Raw genomic sequence first — 17940 nt, 5'->3', positions numbered from 1 at the left:
AAGAACGTATATGAACAGGTCCCAGTCCGAGAAGAGAAAAGGATGGAAGGATCCTGTTCATATGGACCTGTCGTCAGACAGAACACTTAATAGCGGTTAGAACGCTGGCCTTGTAATCCTGGGGGTCTCGGGTTCGATTCCCGGCGGTGCCCGAATTTATAACTTGTGTTGGGCAAGGCCGTGGTCTAGGCAACACGGAGTTTTCCTCCGTGGCATCCCAACAATTACTCCATTCACACACAGAAGAAGGCAATGGCAAACCACTTCTGGATCATCTGCCAAGAACGTATATGAACAGGTCCCAGTCCGAGAAAAGGATGGAAGGATCCTGTTCATATGGACCTGTCCTCAGACAGAACACTAAATAATAATAAGATGAGGTGGTCTAGCGGTTAGAACGCTGGCCTTGTAATCCTGGAGTCTCGGGTTCGATTCCCGGCTGTGCCCGAATTTATAACTTGTGTTGGGCAAGGCCGTGGTCTAGGCAACACGGAGTTTTCCTCCGTGGCATCCTAACAATTACTCCATTCACACACAGAAGAAGGCAATGGCAAACCACTTCTGGATCATCTGCCAAGAACGTATATGAACAGGTCCCAGTCCGAGAAAAGGATGGAAGGATCCTGTTCATATGGACATGTCGTCAGACAGAACACTAAATATAATATATAATAAGCCAGTAGACTTGACTGTGGATTAAACTGGCTAAGTAGATGCGGTAACTTTCTGGTGAAACATTCGTGAATTTCTGAACCCCAAGCACGTCGTACTACGAACTTAGCCATTTAGTGACGTGCTTTACGTGCACAGACGAAGAAGTGTAGTTAACCGTCTGAGAAAGAATAACATCTAAATATTATTTACAAATTCATGCCTCGAAGAAAACCCAACGCGTCTTCATGACAACGTTTAGTTGGTTAATGCTGACGAGGGTAATAGTCGGTCTTAATTTTTGAGAATCATCTGAAGACCCTAAATAAATTTCGTGGGCAAAAATAAAGAGTTATTGTTTGTTAAAACTTAAGTCAGTTTCACAAAATGTTGAAGAAAATACTGTGTCACCATGAGCAAAATATAGTTTTTTATCACATCGAATATATACACAAATGAACAGCTTTGTACCTCTAATAGACGAATGACATTCGAAATGGCGAAGCTTGCATTGGGAAAATCTATGCTCTTCAGAGCTCGCTTCCTTATTAAGTCTGTGTCAAAATTCAACTCTGTTAACTCTTTATCTGTATATTAGTTCGTTTGTACGTTATACCGCTCTTACACGCGATAGTACATATCATCGCAAACTGCCGCACTCTGCTGGAATTCATCCGTAATTATACATGCATGAAGTCTATATAAACTGCGCAGGCGCAGTCCGTCGGATCCCTTGGATTCACTTCTTGCGGTCAGTCAGACATTTTGAGTTTTGACACAGATGGCCAAAATTCGTGACGCTCTTACAGTACGTTACGCCCTCGTCACGCTTTGTCAAGAATGGTCACGCTCTGTAAATCTTCGTCAGGTTTCGACACATATGGTGATCTCCTGTCACGAAGACAAAGCAGATCACGCTTTGTCACGCTTGGGCACGCGTTGTCACCAAGTCACTTTTCAACACGCTTACGTTAGGTAACTTACAGCTCGGTTACTTTTTGCTACTTTGCAATACGTTTGATGAAGTTACGACAGGATAGGTTAGGATAGGTTGGGTTAAGTTAGGTTAGGTTACGTTGGGTTAGGTTAGGTTAGGTTACGTTGGGTTAGGTTAGGTTGGGGTGTGTGTTTAGTGGATTTTGTTATTTTTTTGACACATATGGTCACAATTCGTGACGCCCTTACAGTACGTCACGCCTCGTCACGCTTGGTCACGCTTTGTAAATATTCGTCACTTTTCGACACTTCTGGTCACATCTCGTCGCGCCGGTACAGTACTTCACGCGTATTCAGGATTTTTCTCGCCTTTAAATTCTTGGTGATATTTTAACACTTAAGATGTCCTCTCGTCACGTTTTCAAAGGAGGTCACGTTTAGTCACGCTTTGTCACTAAAATATATAATTGAAGATATTGGAGTGGATAGCAGCAGCGGTAATGATGAATCGAGTGATGTCAGAAATCGATGCTCTGAGAGGAGTGGAAGAATTGGATGAGGACCGAAGGGTTGTCCAGAAGATAGAATTATCTAACACTCTCTGCAGTGTTAATTTTCTAGTGATGTGTAGTGTGGTGGAAACGACTTTCCTGTGTTACGTACCGTGATGATATTTTATTTGGAGTGTACTGTACGCGGCCTGCTGCCATCCCTTCCAAGAAACGTCTGGTAAGTGACTCGCTCCGAGGTTCCAATTCACAAAGTTCAGCGGCCAAAAACGCTGGAACGCAGTATACCTCTCGCGGCTGTAAAAACTGGAATTTGTTGGAGATATTTTAGGACATAGCAGAGAAGAGATAATTTAAACCAAAGAGAGATGAAGGAAAAATATCTTGAATGAAACTCAAAAAAAATTCTTAATTCGAACTCTGCGGTACATGTTATTAGGATAGTGACAATTTGGAAAAAGCGATGGGCATGACATTTAGCATGCATGTGGTGATTAGAATACGTACATTTTTGTTTTAGAAACCTGAAGGAAAAACATAGCTTGGGATGTTCGTACGTGGTAGGATAATATTAAACTGGATCCAAATGAAATGTGGTGTGAGGGTCATGACTGGATTGACCTGGTTCATGATGGGGTCGAACGTCGGACTCCTTTGTACATGGTAGCGGATCTTGGGATTCTAATAAGCCTGGAAATTTCTGAACCAAGAAGAGGTCTGCTCCATAGAGTTAGTTATGCAATGTAATTTATCTGTTCAACAAATTTGTATCTGTTTATCCCCAGGATTCAATTGCGCTTTTCCGATCTTGTGTTACTTTAACTAACGTTTTTAAAAAAAATCATTTGACTTGTTAATTTGAAACATTCACTGCCAAAATGCTTTAGTTCTCTTATATTTTAAAGTTACATTTTTATTTTTAGACCCCCCCCCCTCCCTTGTGTTTTTACTACATATTTCCGAACCCTCTTGGGATGCAGGGTGCCTCAGTACGAGCCAATATGAGGCATAAAACCTGACGTCTCTCCATCCCAAAGCCCACAGTGTAACGCGGTAGCACATATAACATTGGCCCTAGGACTGGGGTTATTTTTTATTACAGAATACAGTGGCTTGTGTTATGTGTTTTTCTCGGCTGTGCAGTCATCATGATCTACGGGTCACGTGGTGATACCGTAAAAACGTACACTACCTTCTTTTTATACAATCCTAATAGATCTGAGGGCCGCTACTGTGTCCCTTCAACATTCTTCTCTCCTTCTAAGGATTCGCGGACAAGCTGTGGCACCTTGAATATAACACGTCCAAAACAATAATTAACTAAACAGCGATGGGTGGGTTTATTTCAATGATCTTTATACAAAATCGACCACAAAATAACACGAAACAAATTAAAATGTCAAATAGAATTTGAGGTTCTGACGGCGGTGAGTCTGAAGATGTCTGTTTTCCGGGTTCTTGCGCCGTGCAGCCTGGTAGATGTCCATCGACGTTTCAGAGGTCCTTGTTGCCTCCATCATCAGTGCGATGATTCACTCATACCAACGACCTCTGGACCTGTTCACAGTGAAATTACTTCTTCTGTGACAAGATAGGTGTTATGACATCAGCGGGTTGTTTCAAACATATTCCCCGTTTATGGTGTTTGAAACCGTAACACAAAAGGATGTCTGATGGGTCCTTGAGCCTGGATTTTCACGAGGCCTGTTCAACTGTCCACAGGATTTGATAAGACAAAGCCACTTGTAGGCCACAGATTCGATACGTACAATGTGGATTCTGCTTTCGTGAGTTGTAAAACTCTAGACACTGTGAGGCCGTGTTTCAGCGGCTTACAGAAAATATATTACACTCGCTGTAAAAAAAAAAAAGAACTCTAACCGTAAGGGTTCTTACAACTGTAAAGTCGTTACACGTTACAACTTACTGGCATTTCGAGAAATATGGCAAACACGTCCGCCTGGCTAGGTATGCGCTGTGTCGTACCTGTGTGCTGATTTAATTGTGATGGATCCACTTTCGGGTCCGCATCGGTTCATTCCAACCTCCACTTTACATTAAACTTAAAATTTTTCTTCATAAAATGTCTTCAGTGTAGAATCATATAAAAAAACCTGCTAGTGACATTTTTCCAAAATCCACATATTTTACTTCGATTTTTATAGACTGTAGCGTACTTTTATAAAGCTAATTCATGTTACTGATATTACAGTGCTTTTTTAGGATAAATTCACTTTTCAAAATGCCTGTAATTCTCACTCAGAAGTTAATAATCTGAAACTGTAACTTGTCTGAATATTATTTTAAGAATTTGGTCCGTACCGCTAAGAGAACACAACACTTTACCATTGCTGTGCGAATTGTGAGCTGTCATCACTCGCTTTGGCTTCGCTCTCCAGTGGTGTAAGATTTTGTTTTGAATTTTTTGAAGATATTCTTGTATAATTGGATCGCTGGAATTAACGTCATAACGTACTGGGTTTAAAACTGACCGCATTTGGTGTTAAATGTTAAAAGATACATTTTTTTATCATCCGAACATGAAAAGATGCTGTGCAGTGATTGCAGAATTTTAAATAACTGTTCCACTGGCAGTAATAAAAGCAGGCATGGCAGGAAGGCAGTGAAATTTGGAGGGAGAAACAAGGGATGTTATTTTGGAACAGGGATCGAAAGGAAGGCGGGCTTATTTGAAGAGCACCGCGGAGTATCCCAGGGTTGGATTTCGCTTGACACGGGGAGGTAAAGCCTAACCTATTGGCAGTAAAAACCCAGACGTAAGATTACGGAGTGCCGAATGTAATACATGACTGCAGTGACAGAACATGTTCCTGAGACCCGCATTGCGAGCTACACAGATCCATGACGATCTGCCCCTTAAACCGCTTTCGCACGCAACAGCCACAGGTATCGAAGCACTGGAAAAGTTTTAGTTGTACACACTGTTTTGTGTGGGTGCCAACTTGGTCTCTTGCACAAGGGAAGACCTCTGATTAAGGAACTTTGAAAAAAAAGTGTGTTGAGGAGAATCTTTGACTTGTGAGGGGCCCTCCTTGTGGGGTAAAACGTTAAGAATATACGGAAAATTTCATATTAATGATATCCAAAATTTGTAATATACATAAAAAGATATTAGGGTTGCCAAATCGAGGAAAAATAAGTTGACGAGACGTGTAGCACGCATGGTTGATGAAATGAAAAATGTTAGCCAGAGAACCTGAAGGGAAGCAGACTACTAGTTAGACCTAGATGTAGATGGGACTGTCAAGTTATTTAATGATACTATTTCAGCTGTAGACGTTATATTCCTTTGAATGTGATAGGAATATGAATGGTGAATAACAAGGATTGGGAAGAAGCCGGTTGTGACATATATCGGGGTTGTGTATATAAAAGAACTGCTTGCAGTTGAAAATTCTGTTCTCCAAAGTGAAGTACGTTTTTCTTATATTTTTACTTGAAATTGCCAAGTCAGTGCGACTGTTCATCTGCTGGGTGCATGAAAAGATAGATGACTACGTATAAAATATAGGCTTTAGCAATGTCTTTCACACGGCCCGTTAGCTCAGTTGGTTAGAGCGTCGTGCTAATAACGCGAAGGTCGTGGGTTCGATCCCCCCACGGGCCAGTTTTTTTTTTTTAGTAACTGTAATTATGAATGTGAAAGTAATATATAGAGAGTTTGCTTTAATTGATTGCAACGTTGTGCAACACGCGGAAACATCTACTTTATGATGACTTTTCTGTCTTCTTGAGTGTTTTAAAACGGCTCCTTTATAAATGCTGGTGAGCTAACACTTACGTAATTAAAATATACGTCCAAATAAATTAATTAAATTGTTTATCCTTGGTATTGACGGGCAGACATGATGTCCATAGGATCCTACACAACCTTGCTCTGCCGGGAATCGAACCCATCTCGTCCAACCTGTTGCCTAGTCACTGTGCAAACTGGTTTTATTAACATGCGTGATTTAACCTAGTTTTTTTTTTTGGTGAGAATTCTGAGCTCTTATTTGGGTCAACAGCGAGCGCTTATGCGAGTAACATGTAAAAATCGTAGACGTCTCTTAACAGAAAGGAACTGAAAGTAAAATAGCCTTGGACTGGACAGCTTAGCAACTAGATCGCCTTAGTGTGTCTGTACGACTGCAGCTAGTATCTAGGAGAACGGGAGACCTCAAATTGACGTGAAGTGAGCGCCAGTTTGTTACATTACTGAGCGTATATAAGAGACGAACTTACGTTCACTTCTCATGAGTTTCGTGGCGCATTGCAACTGACACAGGACAGATGAAGTTTCTGGTAAGCCAGCGGAATCTTTATTCCTTAAAACACATTATTTTCTATTACTTAAGACTTGCTTAATATTCTTCTATTAATCTATAATAATTTCTGCTCTTACGTGACAGCACGTAACAGATCTGTCTCTTGAAAATGAGAGTATGTAATTTTGGGTTTGTGAATCAAATCGAACTGTATCGGCTTTCTGGAATAAAAATATTTATGGTGCGAAACAACAAATACATCACAAAGATATTAGTCACTTTAAATTCTATAATATTAATTTAAAATATGTTTTAATGTTGTCAGAATCAGACGAAATATTAAAAACGAATATTTGATTATAATAGGCAGCGTGAACAACTTCTCAACAACGCGTTTATTTCTACAGTGTAACGAAACTGACTAATAATAATTGATGATAATTTATTTTCCTCCATTTTGTTAAAGAAATTTTATAGCTAGACATTGGATTCTACACATGTACTTGATAAATCGTCTTTGAATAATCTATAAACCACTTTTTAATCCAAATTAGTTTTCTCTGCGTTCAATACATTTTAGATGAACTACGTACACTACTCTCTTCTGGCACAAATAGCCTCTCTATCTGCTAGAGTGTCGTTGAATGACCGAAGTAACATGCCACCAAACGAATTATCTTCCCATCGACGCTAAATAAGCTTTACAGATGATACAGTGTAGTTAAATAACCCGCGCCTCGTGTCTCATCGACAGTGAAAAATATCTGTTACGAACAACCTCTGAACTCTGTTGTTGATACAGGGTGATCTCATTAATAGGTTTGCCTTCTGGCCCTAACGGCAACCGCCGTGTTCGCCGCTCCTCAGTTTGATGACGACTTTGGTTCATCCTACGGGTCGGAGAGCCACGGACAGGCCGAGAGCTACTCTCAGACCAGCTTTGGCAGCCCCCACAAGAAGGTCAAGACTGTGGTTATCAACAAGGAGGTCAAGGTCCCCGTCGAAAAGCCGTACCCTGTAACTGTCGAGAAGAATGTCCCTTACCCGGTGAAGGTCCCGATCGAAGTTAAGGTTGAGAAGCCATATCCCGTCGAAGTGGTCAAGCCTTACCCTGTATACGTTGAGAAGAGAGTGCCATACCCTGTTGAGAAAACTGTCCCGTATGCCGTGCAGGTCCCTTACAAAGTCCCTGTCCCTTACAAGGTCGCTGTCCCTGTTGAGAAGCCATACCCCGTCCACGTGGAAGTCCCTCATCCTGTCCCTCAGCCTTACTTCGTCGAGAAGAAAACACCAGTGTTCCTGAAGAAGGAAGAAGAATACGAAGGCGAAAGCTACAGCAGCTACAGCTCCTGAGTGTCCAGCAACCCGTTCTACATCACTCCATTTCACTCAGACGACGTCGTAACCTTATTTATTAAGACGGTTCGCCCATGCATGTAACTGAACAATAAAACATTGAACAGCAATAATTCTGGTTCTTGTGAACATCGCCTTTTCACCTGCTCTGAGGTTTGCCCTAATTCCAGGTCATTTGTTACCCGGTCATCCCTTCCCTGGGGTAAGGCCTCCATCCAACATCGAGATCTGATTTACCTCCATGTCCTCCGAAGCGTGGTTGTGATGCATCTAAAGATTTCATGCTTCGCCGTGTATTCTGCCATCATCAGGGCAGAAGACGGTCATCATCTACCCGCACCCTGTGCGTTGCCTTACCCTTTCGCCCTGCTTCATTATGCGTGTCTCCTGCAATTCTTATAGCACCCCCCGTTCATTCAAGGTTCTAGCAAAACTCCTTTTACAATCATTTTACGATGTCCCCGGCGCAGTGTCTTAGCCTTTTTCAGAGGACCCTAATACCGCGTAGGATATAAGACACAGTTACAGTGGGACGGTGTATGAACTTTTGATGCCCCCTGGAGAGTTGACGTCGTGGAACCAAGGCTACTGAGGGGCTGGTGGGGGCGAATGCTGGTTTTGGAGGGGTAGCATATCTAGGTGAAGATGTATGCTCCACTCCATATGATTACACCTGGGGGAGGGCGGGGAAACTGGGCGCTTAGGTAAGAAGAGTTTGGAGGGGGTGGAATATTAATGGGCCACTTAGTGGATATGAAGCAACCCTCCAAAGTTCCCCACACTCTTTCGTAGGTGAGGGGGGGGGTGTAGTTGGTACAGGTGGTGATAAATTCTTATATCTTATAGCAAAGACTCGCAAAAGTGGAAACGTTGCATTTATAAAATAGTTTAGTGGTTGGAATGCTTTGGGGGGTGAGCAGGGGAGGGGGTTGCGTGTATTTGGTTGAGGGAGAGACCCACAGAAATAAACACACTTTCCGTCATAGATGCGAAGTAACCCTGTAGGAAGACAGGAGATCAGAAAGGGGCAGTTTTTTGATTGGGGCGGCTCGTCATATTTATTTAGGAATTGTTATTCGTGTCAGTAAAGCGAGAATCATGACAAACAAGCGCACAAAAACTAAGAGTGGTCAGACATGCTAATTGTTTGCTGAGAGAGGAGAAACTGTCTTCTGAATTTTAACTCCGTGCAGACTTGTAGGAGGAGCATTCTGCCTCCATCGTCAACTTTTTGGTAGCGACATGCTGAATCCATATTCAGCCCCGAATATCGAGACAGCGTGTTTCTCTGTCTACGTTGCGTTACTACTCAGAAGAACCAACATCGACATCAATTTATCTTCAGTAGATAATCGTCGAAATTGATGAATAAAAATTTTCAAAGAACGCATCTAGTAGGCTATACTCCACTTTGGAGTACACTGTCCTTTGCTTTTAACTCATCATCTCCCTCTGTTCCCTTATCCCTTGACAAGTGTGTCTGCGTTGTAATTATCTCCCATTGAAACGTCTTCATGTGTAATCCAACCCCTTCTCGGGCCTTGCTCCCCTCAAGCCAACGGCATCCCATTGAGCAACGTGCCTTCAGGGCTAGTACCAGTAATCGCCACTTTTTTTTCAGATTTTCATTCTCCAAAATACAAAAAAAGAAAATAGAATTCTTTTGTTCAAAATGACGGCCTTTCATTCTCCCACTGCAATCAGGCTTACCAACAATGAGAAACGAGACAAGAATTATTCCTCTTGCGGATGAAATGATGGAGATCCAGAGGCTGGGGGAGTACAGTCACGTCCAATATTTTTGGTAGTGTTCAACCGTGCAAGCGCTTTACAAAATTATTTGCAGGAAATGTTATTTAACCAGAGAGAGAGAGAGAGAGGAGAAAGTGGTGGGAGTAGCGATAGGCACTACTGTTATAAATGGGAGGGGGGTATAAAGTTGGTTTGAGGCTACGAAGGTTCCCAGGTAGTGCCCACTCGTCCTTCTGGTTTGAATAAGTTTAGTAAGGGATTTGGAAGGAGACAGGATGGGTTAAAAAATGGAGTAGGGGGGATTTGATCAATATTTAACCATTATTCGTCTTTATAATATTTAAGAATTTAGTCTGTACCGCAAAGAAAACACAACTCTTTACCATTACAAAGATGAACTGTGTAAAATTAATTGATCTTTGTAATGTAGAAACGTTGTGTTTTCTTTGAGGTAGGAACGTGTCTTTTAAAATGTTATTCAGATTAATTTAATTATGCAATCAATCTACATCCTGGGAGTCAGTGACCACCCTATTTAATCCTTCGGGATATGAGGTCTTTCTGGATTAGAAATGATTAAATTCGGAAGAAAATAATTTAAGCTGTCAGCAGCTCATATTCCTTGCTAATATAATGGCTTCACATCTACACTACCCTTATCAGAAGGACGAGCGGTCGAAGCCTGGGAACCTTCTAATAAAGTGATGTGTCCCCTCCACCGAAATCAGGCGTCTTGCGTCACTTTTGTACGTCCTTGACCTTTAAAAAATTGCCAACACATGACCTGGATATTATATAACAGTACAGGCTTCACAGAAAATGAAGACTTTAAAAAGGTGTGACGTGTTCATCCTGTTTTTTTAGATAATATATTTGCATCTTTTTGCAATGCAATTAATTACACTTACGCACAAAATGTCATTGACTGGTGCGAGTAGTATCACTCTGTGATGATGTTAGTTGACTTCCTAGCAGCTGGATTCTCGCCAGATCCGTTACACAAGCCTCTGTAGGCCAAGTTTAACGTGCCAGCAGCAAAATAGCTGTCCGTTTCTTCGTTACTTTACAAACCAATATTAATCAGTTTATAACAGTTAGTCGGCCATATTGGACCTTAAATCGGCACACGACTTTTTTTCAAGTTCCTGGTATAAAAAAACTATTTTTACAGGAGATCCTTCGTTATTTAAAAATTACTTACTAACAAAAGACTATAAATTATCAGTGTGGAAAGGTGTTCTGTATTTTCCACATATATTTTTCGAGGTTTTTGTAACTCATTTTGTTTTGTAGAATGTGTTCATTTAGTATAAATATGTTATTGCAGAATTAATCACTCAGCAGGTAGCCTATACAGTACTTGGTCGCAAAGTAAATGTCCGTGTGTTTGGTTTAATGTATTCGCTGTCAAAATTAATTTGTACATCCTGGCGAGATCTAAACCTGAATTTTTTGTATAATGTGCCGACTTCTTGTGATTGAGTAGTTTATAGGTGTCTATTAAAATTGCACTGCCCGTCCATTCGTCCGTACGCATGTAACAGCTGTAGAATTAACAAAGGTATATTAATAAAATGTTACACTGTGTAGTTTTACGAAAAATTGTCGTTCCATTTCAATTTTGGTTAAAATTTTACGACACTAGTGGGAACTTCGAATCAGGACCTCCGTGTTTTATTACACGCGGAAGAAATTGAGTGCAGATTCTAAGTTACGTGTTCCTCTCAGATATCCCACGTGCGTGGTGCACAAATGTCGCACGGAGTTGTATAAACCACCCGGGCCGGAGCAGATCTCGAAGCCTTGGAAGACGTAGACGGCTCAATGCCAAATGTCTGTCACCTTCACAGCGCGCCAAGTGTTTGGCCAATTCTGAAACTTGTGCCAAAAATCTGTATTGTCTCCTCTGACTAACCAATTTTGTCTGCTGTGGATGTGGGGGAGTTGAGGAGCCTGTTACTGAAAGACATAACAGTTCAATTTCTTATTTATCTCCTTCGTATCATTCGAACTATAAACAGCGTTAACCAGTTGATCTTCGTAATGGTGAAGAGTTGTGTTTACTTCGCGGTACGGACTGAATTCTTAAATATTATTTAGACGAGCTTAGGCTTCAAAGGGTTAACCAGTTGATCTTCGTAATGGTGAAGAGTTGTGTTTTCTTCGCGGTACGGACTGAATTCTTAAATATTATTTGGGTTGGTACCGCGATTCATGAGCCGAGATAGCTCAGTCAGTACAGTGACTAGCTACGGGCTGGACGACCAGGGGTTCGATCCCCGACGGGGGCAGAGAATTTTTCCTCTAGCCCCTGCGTCCAGACTGGCTCTGGGGCCCACCCAGCCTCCTCTAAAATGGGTACCGGGGTCCTTTCCCGGGGGTAAAGCCGGCCGGGGCATAATGCTGACCACTCACCCCCATCTAGTGCCGGGGTCAAGGAAGAGAGGAGCTATACCTCCACTCACCCCAAACGCCTACATGGCGTATAGTGGGACAAACTTTACTTTACTTTACCGCGATTCAGAATTTCTCCTCAGTCTCAGAGCAAATCTTGAGTTGACACTCAAATTCCACTTTGCACTTCATATCTTTTAAGTAGCGTTCCTCTTTGTTTACATAAAAACCCGGTCTAAAAGTTCCCCCTGCCCCCTTCATTTTATCTTAAAATTATACCAAACGCCGCCTTCCCAAGGTTCATCTGTTCATTTTCTCACACCTTGCCCTCTCTTCAACCTATCCTTACCAGAAAGACGAACGGGCAATGCCTGAGAAACCTCATAGCCATAAAAATTGTTTTCCTACCGTCAGATGTGGTGTGTCTCACTACTCTTTCCGTCAGCCTGTCTCTTTCGCTACAAAACGTTAAACACCTGTAACGTTTGGCCCAGTTAAGGAAGTCGAAGTTACTTGTTGCCTCTCGCTGTTCTGTAGTGAATGTCATCGCTTTAAACAATAGGACGGGCTCTACCCTACTCGATATTGCAATCTGTTGAAGGTGAACAAATGGGAATTTCTCACAGACTCCGCTGCAAGCAGAATTCCTCTGATTGAATTGTATGGCGCTGGAATACCAATGATAGAGTGGATAGGATGATAAAGGACTTCCTCGAAACTTACCTCCCTTTCGTGGGGAAATAGTATGAAAAATGACGTCACTTCCAGTATGAAGTATTGGTCTATACTTCAGAACTACTGACGCAACTGTTTCGTGGAGCCGGGGGGGGGGGGGGCTTTGTTTTGTGGAGTTGGTGTTTTACTACGCAATGAGCTGATTTCGTTTTATTCGAAGAAATTCTTGTCATTGTAGTTTTCCTGGTAACATAGAACTTCTTATCGTTGGAAAGTTACAGATAGTTGTCAGGGTGTCGGTTTTAACCACGCAGAGGCGGAAGGAGGAGGTTCCGTTCATTGATCTCAACCAAATGAACCCAGATAAGGAGACCGGGTTTGTCTTTTAATTTGTAAGTTAAGTTAACTTCATTAAGTTAAGTTCATAAACTTGAGTCAACTTAAATTTAACTTCGTGCTCTACCATAATAGGTCTGATTCCCAGGTAGAAATTGTATTCCCTTTCGGTAATTCGGGAGTTTAAGTGCGCTTTACAAGCGTCCAGACGCCAATCACGCCGTCAAAAGAGCTTCCTGATGACAACCGTCGGATGCAATTTAACACGTTTTTGCAAAATGGCCGAAGATTTAGTTATTTTGCAAAATTATTATTTATTTTGTCGAACTGCGTACGTGGGATGAAATAATTTAAATGCCTCTTACAACGAGCGATGTTGTTAGCATAACTTTCGAGAGGAAGACGTTTTCATAGTAGCTGAATCTGCCTAGAAGATGTCTGGTGCCGCGTGAGACGATCAGAGCTGACTCTTGAACTGATATGGTTTGTGTAGTCCAACGGACCGTGACTACACGAGTCTATGAATTGTAATATCGACTTTGACGCTGGGGAATCGAGGGACACGTACAGTCTGAGACACAAATATGACGAAAAATGAGTTTTATCTTCTATACACTGTGAAAAGCCATGAAGAATTTTTTTTTGTCAAAATTTGAGTTCGAAAGGTTCTGAAGGTAAATTTCTCCGCGGCAGATTTCGTAATTATTCAGTTAATAATTGTAAATTCAATTCTTCTTTAAATAAATTATTATTCAACCCCTTCCATTCTACGCGCAAGATAACTCGTTTTAACATCCTGCTACTTCTGTTTCGTGTTTATTTATCCGTCACCACCCTGGTAAAGATGCAACTGGTTTGTAGTGCACCCAGTTTCAGGAAAAATGTTTTTACTAAGACCTGTTTGGTATGACAGCATCAGAAAACTTTACCTGATATGTTTGTTTAAACACCTTTTGGTACGACTGTGTTTGAAAAAATGTTAAACAATAAACACACGCTTCACAGCTGGAAACGGCTTAAGACCGACGAATACGAAGAAACTACATCAAACCGGCGACTAATTTGGGTCCAGTGTCGCTACTTGGCATGGAAAATTTATATTTTCCCATCATAACAGCAAAATATTTACCTTTAATTTTTTCAGGGTTGCGAAAATTTTGGAACAAACTGTAGCAGCAGGAGGAAATTGTTTAATGCTGTGTTAAAATGCCTTGAAATAGACCACGTCCATTGCTGCCCAGCCAATTTTTATGAGACGGCGCAAAACGTGAACATTTTTGTTCTTGGAAATTCTTCTGTAATTTTTTTTTGTTAACGAACGACAAATATAACAATAGCTCTCTTTTCTGGGAAAAGGTGGTTAAGAGTAGGCCTAAACAGATGTTTCCATTTTTTCACTTATGGTTTAGAATTTAACATATTTCTAAACACCCTGTGTCTGTCTGAAATTTGGCAGTTTCTTTATATTTAATTGAAGAGAAGGTTAGCATTGCCATTTGTTTCTACATCCCTCCTTACCTCCTTATGTGATAAATTTCTCGTGAACTTACTTTTGAGGCAACCTGTGTCTAATTTTGTAACTGTGGCAATTTTAGTTTTTGGATTAACATGTTTGAATTAACATTATTGCCCCTTCAAATTTCCTCTGAGCACAGCTTTTAATATAGAAATTATTTTTGCTTTGGATTAAGCTGGCGAAAACAAATATTTTAGTCTGTAGAAATGTGAGTTGAAGTAATACTTAAAAATGCATTTCTTCCTACAAAGTAGACGAAAAACAATTCATTTCTTTATTGCAAAAATAAATTGATTAATGTTGTTTAAATGTATTTACTCATAAATACAAAACGAACCTTTACTGATTGTTAGGACAGCTAGTATATACGTTTACGAGTGGTTAATACGGAGGACTGTGATGTTATTCCTAAAAAAATGGAAGCCGTCCTACCTGTCTTTCAATTACAAGGGTTGGTACCATTTGATAGGAAGCAAGTTTGAACTCGCCTGCTACTTCCTCTCGCACGCATTTCGATGTTCTTGAACTTCCTCTGAGCTAGTTGTGTCGCGTGACCTTGGGTGTAGTGATTGTTAGTGAAAGATTATTATTTATTAGCTGTAAATGCAGAGAAATATTTCGGTCTTAGTGTTACAAGAAGATTAAATGATTAATTATCGAGTGTAATGTGTGAACAGGGATTTGTGAAGTGTTCTGGTTGTGAGGAGATTGCGTGAAATTTTGCAGTGGGTGAGTAAAAGATTTTTTACACTAATGGCCGCCGAAAGCTGATAGCTTGAAGTAGCTCCGTTGACGTCACGTGGTCTTCGTCGATGTTTATGACACGAAGTTAACATTTAGTGGTAGTGCATTATTTCGTATTGTGTAGTTTTTTTAAACTATTTTCGTCCCTTGTACTGGAAAATAATGTGTTGTTCTAATTAATGCTGTTGCTATGGGATTTTTGAGTGCGGTTGCACACATTTATCCGCGTTCCGTTAATGTCTTGCTCATGTTTAAAATATGCAGTTTTATTTAGCACTGGTTTATTGTTTGTTGTTTGAAAGCTCAGTAAATCGTAAGTTGTTCACTGTTAGAAGATAACACGAAATACGGACACACAATCACGTGATTCAAAAGCAAGTCACGCCCATTTCCCAAACATGTGTACCAGCCAATTTAAGCCACCTTACACGGCTTGTAACCAGAGCAGAACTGATTAATTATTTAATGTTAGGGATGTTATTTTGAAAAATTGCACCACTTTTAAATTTCTTACTAAGAAATAGTGTCATAATTATATAAAGAATGGATAGGAGGCTGACATGTGAATTAGTGTCTGGGGGTAGTTAATTTGGCAACAATGCATAATGCAAACCACTCTTCTCAGATTGTTTGATGATGCTGTACCTACTTCTGAGGTTCATACACTGTCCAAAACTAGCAGTTTCCATTTGAGGCCTGCTACATACTTTATAGTAGGATGTTTTTTCCAATTTATTTTAAGTTAAATATTTTAGGACTTAGACATTGTTTAAAATTGTTTATTCTTGTTTCTTAACTGGTTTTATTAAACAATATATTGTTGAATAGTGTACTTTATATTGTGATTCAAACTTTTATAGTGGGGATATATATATTACTGACCATTCGAGTACAGTAAACTCTTTCTTGATATTTGCTTGGCACATGAAGGTTATGTCTGTATCTTGTACTTATTATTGTGGATATCTGAGTTGGTTTTTTGTTCACTATAAAAGATAATTTAGTTGTTTTGTTCCCATAAATTGTACCTAGATTAACACAATTTTTGTTGGTAGTACAAAATTTTATTAAGTTTGTTTTGTCAAAATTTAATGTGAGTTTGATGGCTTTAAACCATTTGTTCAAGCTAGCAAAGACATCACTCATGTAAATTTGGAAACAATTTCTGGATGTGAAGTAATAATATTGGTATCATCCACAAAACGTGTGGGTTTAGACTGAGAGTTGTTGATAATAATATATAAAGAAAAACAGAGGACCCAGTATTGAACCTTGAGGAACTCCATATTTTATCAAGCCCCAATTTCAGTAGGTCCTATTATTTTGATCTCATGATTTTTTTGTGTTTTTTGCCTTCTGTCATGAAGGAATGGTTTGCCGCGTACAACATTGTCTTATTTATAGACATTACAAATTAAAAACAAAGAATATTTGGTCTTTTGGTCGAGGTTATAATTTCGGAACATCGATCTGGAGTCAGAATGTTGTTTGATTTTTCAAAATATCCCCATATTAGGTTACTCGTTAGACCGTGACCAGCTTCGCCACATCCCGAAATCGTCTCACGAGCGGACGTCGTCGAACAGGAGAGTAGCGCAGTTGTAATAGACTGCAGCCCATGTGACAACATCAGGGGCGAAATGAGAGGGAAATCTTCTGTGGGGCTTGTCCCCGCGACAGCTGTGGCCAGTGTGTTGCTGGTGCGGCAGACAGATATGATCATTCATTTCCGAATCGCTCTCTCGCTCCTACCTTGTGCCTACAGTTTTCTCCCGTGTCTATTGTGTGCTCTCCGTCTCTCCCATCTCGTTTCCTCCTCGCCTTCAGTGCGTTCTCCCATCCTAACCGGTCTTTATCTCACCCATGTTCTTATGCATATCTATAATGCTTGGAATCTTAATGCTCTCGTTAATGCAGCGATTATTAATCCTGTAATGGCTCTTCATGTTACGTTAGCACATCCTTTGAGGCCAGCAGCTCATCTAAATAATATTTAAGAATTCAGTCCGTACCGCGAAGTAAACACAACTCTTCACCATTACACAAATCAACTGGTTAACGCTGTTTAAATGGAAATAATCGATGTTTGCACTCACGATCGATTGCCCGTTCATCGAGAAGTAATATTTTTGTCTACAGATTAAATTACACGAGATGTACTATATATTTTGGATTACATAAAATTACTTCGCGGGAAAATATATTGCAAGAAAAGGCAATGAATACATTGTATTGCTACGTTTCTAAACGAGTGTTCCCGAACGTGTAACTTGGGCCTGCATGAGTGGTCTGAAGTGTTTGTTACGCATTTAAACGTATACTTGTTAAAGTCACGTGTTCAGCGAAAAAGGGGTCCTCTGTGTTCTCAGAGCCCCAAATTATATGGGATGTAAATTTTGTGAAAACGGATTAAACAATAATTAATTCTTTATGAAAAATGTTATTTATGTAAGACTGAAGGATTTAATGAGTTGCTTTTCCTGGGTTTTTAAACCTCGTCCATTGTCTGATGTTTTTAAACACACGACGTCTCGAGGACTGGATCTGCCCTTGCCTTCAGGTATGGTGAATGGGGCATCTACTCTGTGGGGTCTGTTAGAAAGAGCTTAACAATAAACATGAGAATGTCAAGACTGATGCAAGGAGGGAGTTTTTTGATTGGGGAAAATAATTTTATGTCCATTTCTAGTTTTGGTTGAAATAGGACCGTGGCCATGTTTACGTACGTAATTTTCTGGGGAACACAAAAGAATTTTTAGGATTCCCATATTTTTTATTCTGACTTGTTAATGATTGTACCGGG

General features: G+C 40.4%; 1 protein-coding gene and 1 non-coding gene across 2 annotated transcripts; both read left to right on the top strand.

The window, feature by feature from the left end:
* Window positions 1–5650: 5650 nt before the first annotated feature.
* On the top strand, window positions 5651–5724 carry TRNAI-AAU (transfer RNA isoleucine (anticodon AAU)). Its single transcript has one exon. It is a non-coding gene; the product is annotated as a tRNA-Ile (tRNA).
* Window positions 5725–6374: 650 nt separating this feature from the next.
* On the top strand, window positions 6375–7833 carry LOC110830115 (uncharacterized). The gene is made up of 2 exons (XM_022064614.2): window positions 6375–6401; window positions 7184–7833. Exons 1-2 carry the CDS (start codon window positions 6390–6392, stop codon window positions 7715–7717), a joined length of 546 nt encoding a protein of 181 aa, XP_021920306.1. The 5' UTR covers window positions 6375–6389; the 3' UTR covers window positions 7718–7833.
* Window positions 7834–17940: the final 10107 nt, after the last annotated feature.

Source organism: Zootermopsis nevadensis, unplaced genomic scaffold, assembly GCF_977971745.1.
Source record: "Zootermopsis nevadensis isolate Lab colony 2312 unplaced genomic scaffold, Znev_1.0 Znev_ptg000021l, whole genome shotgun sequence".
Lineage (NCBI taxonomy): Eukaryota > Metazoa > Arthropoda > Insecta > Blattodea > Termopsidae > Zootermopsis > Zootermopsis nevadensis.
This window is presented reverse-complemented; position numbering and strand designations above follow the sequence as displayed.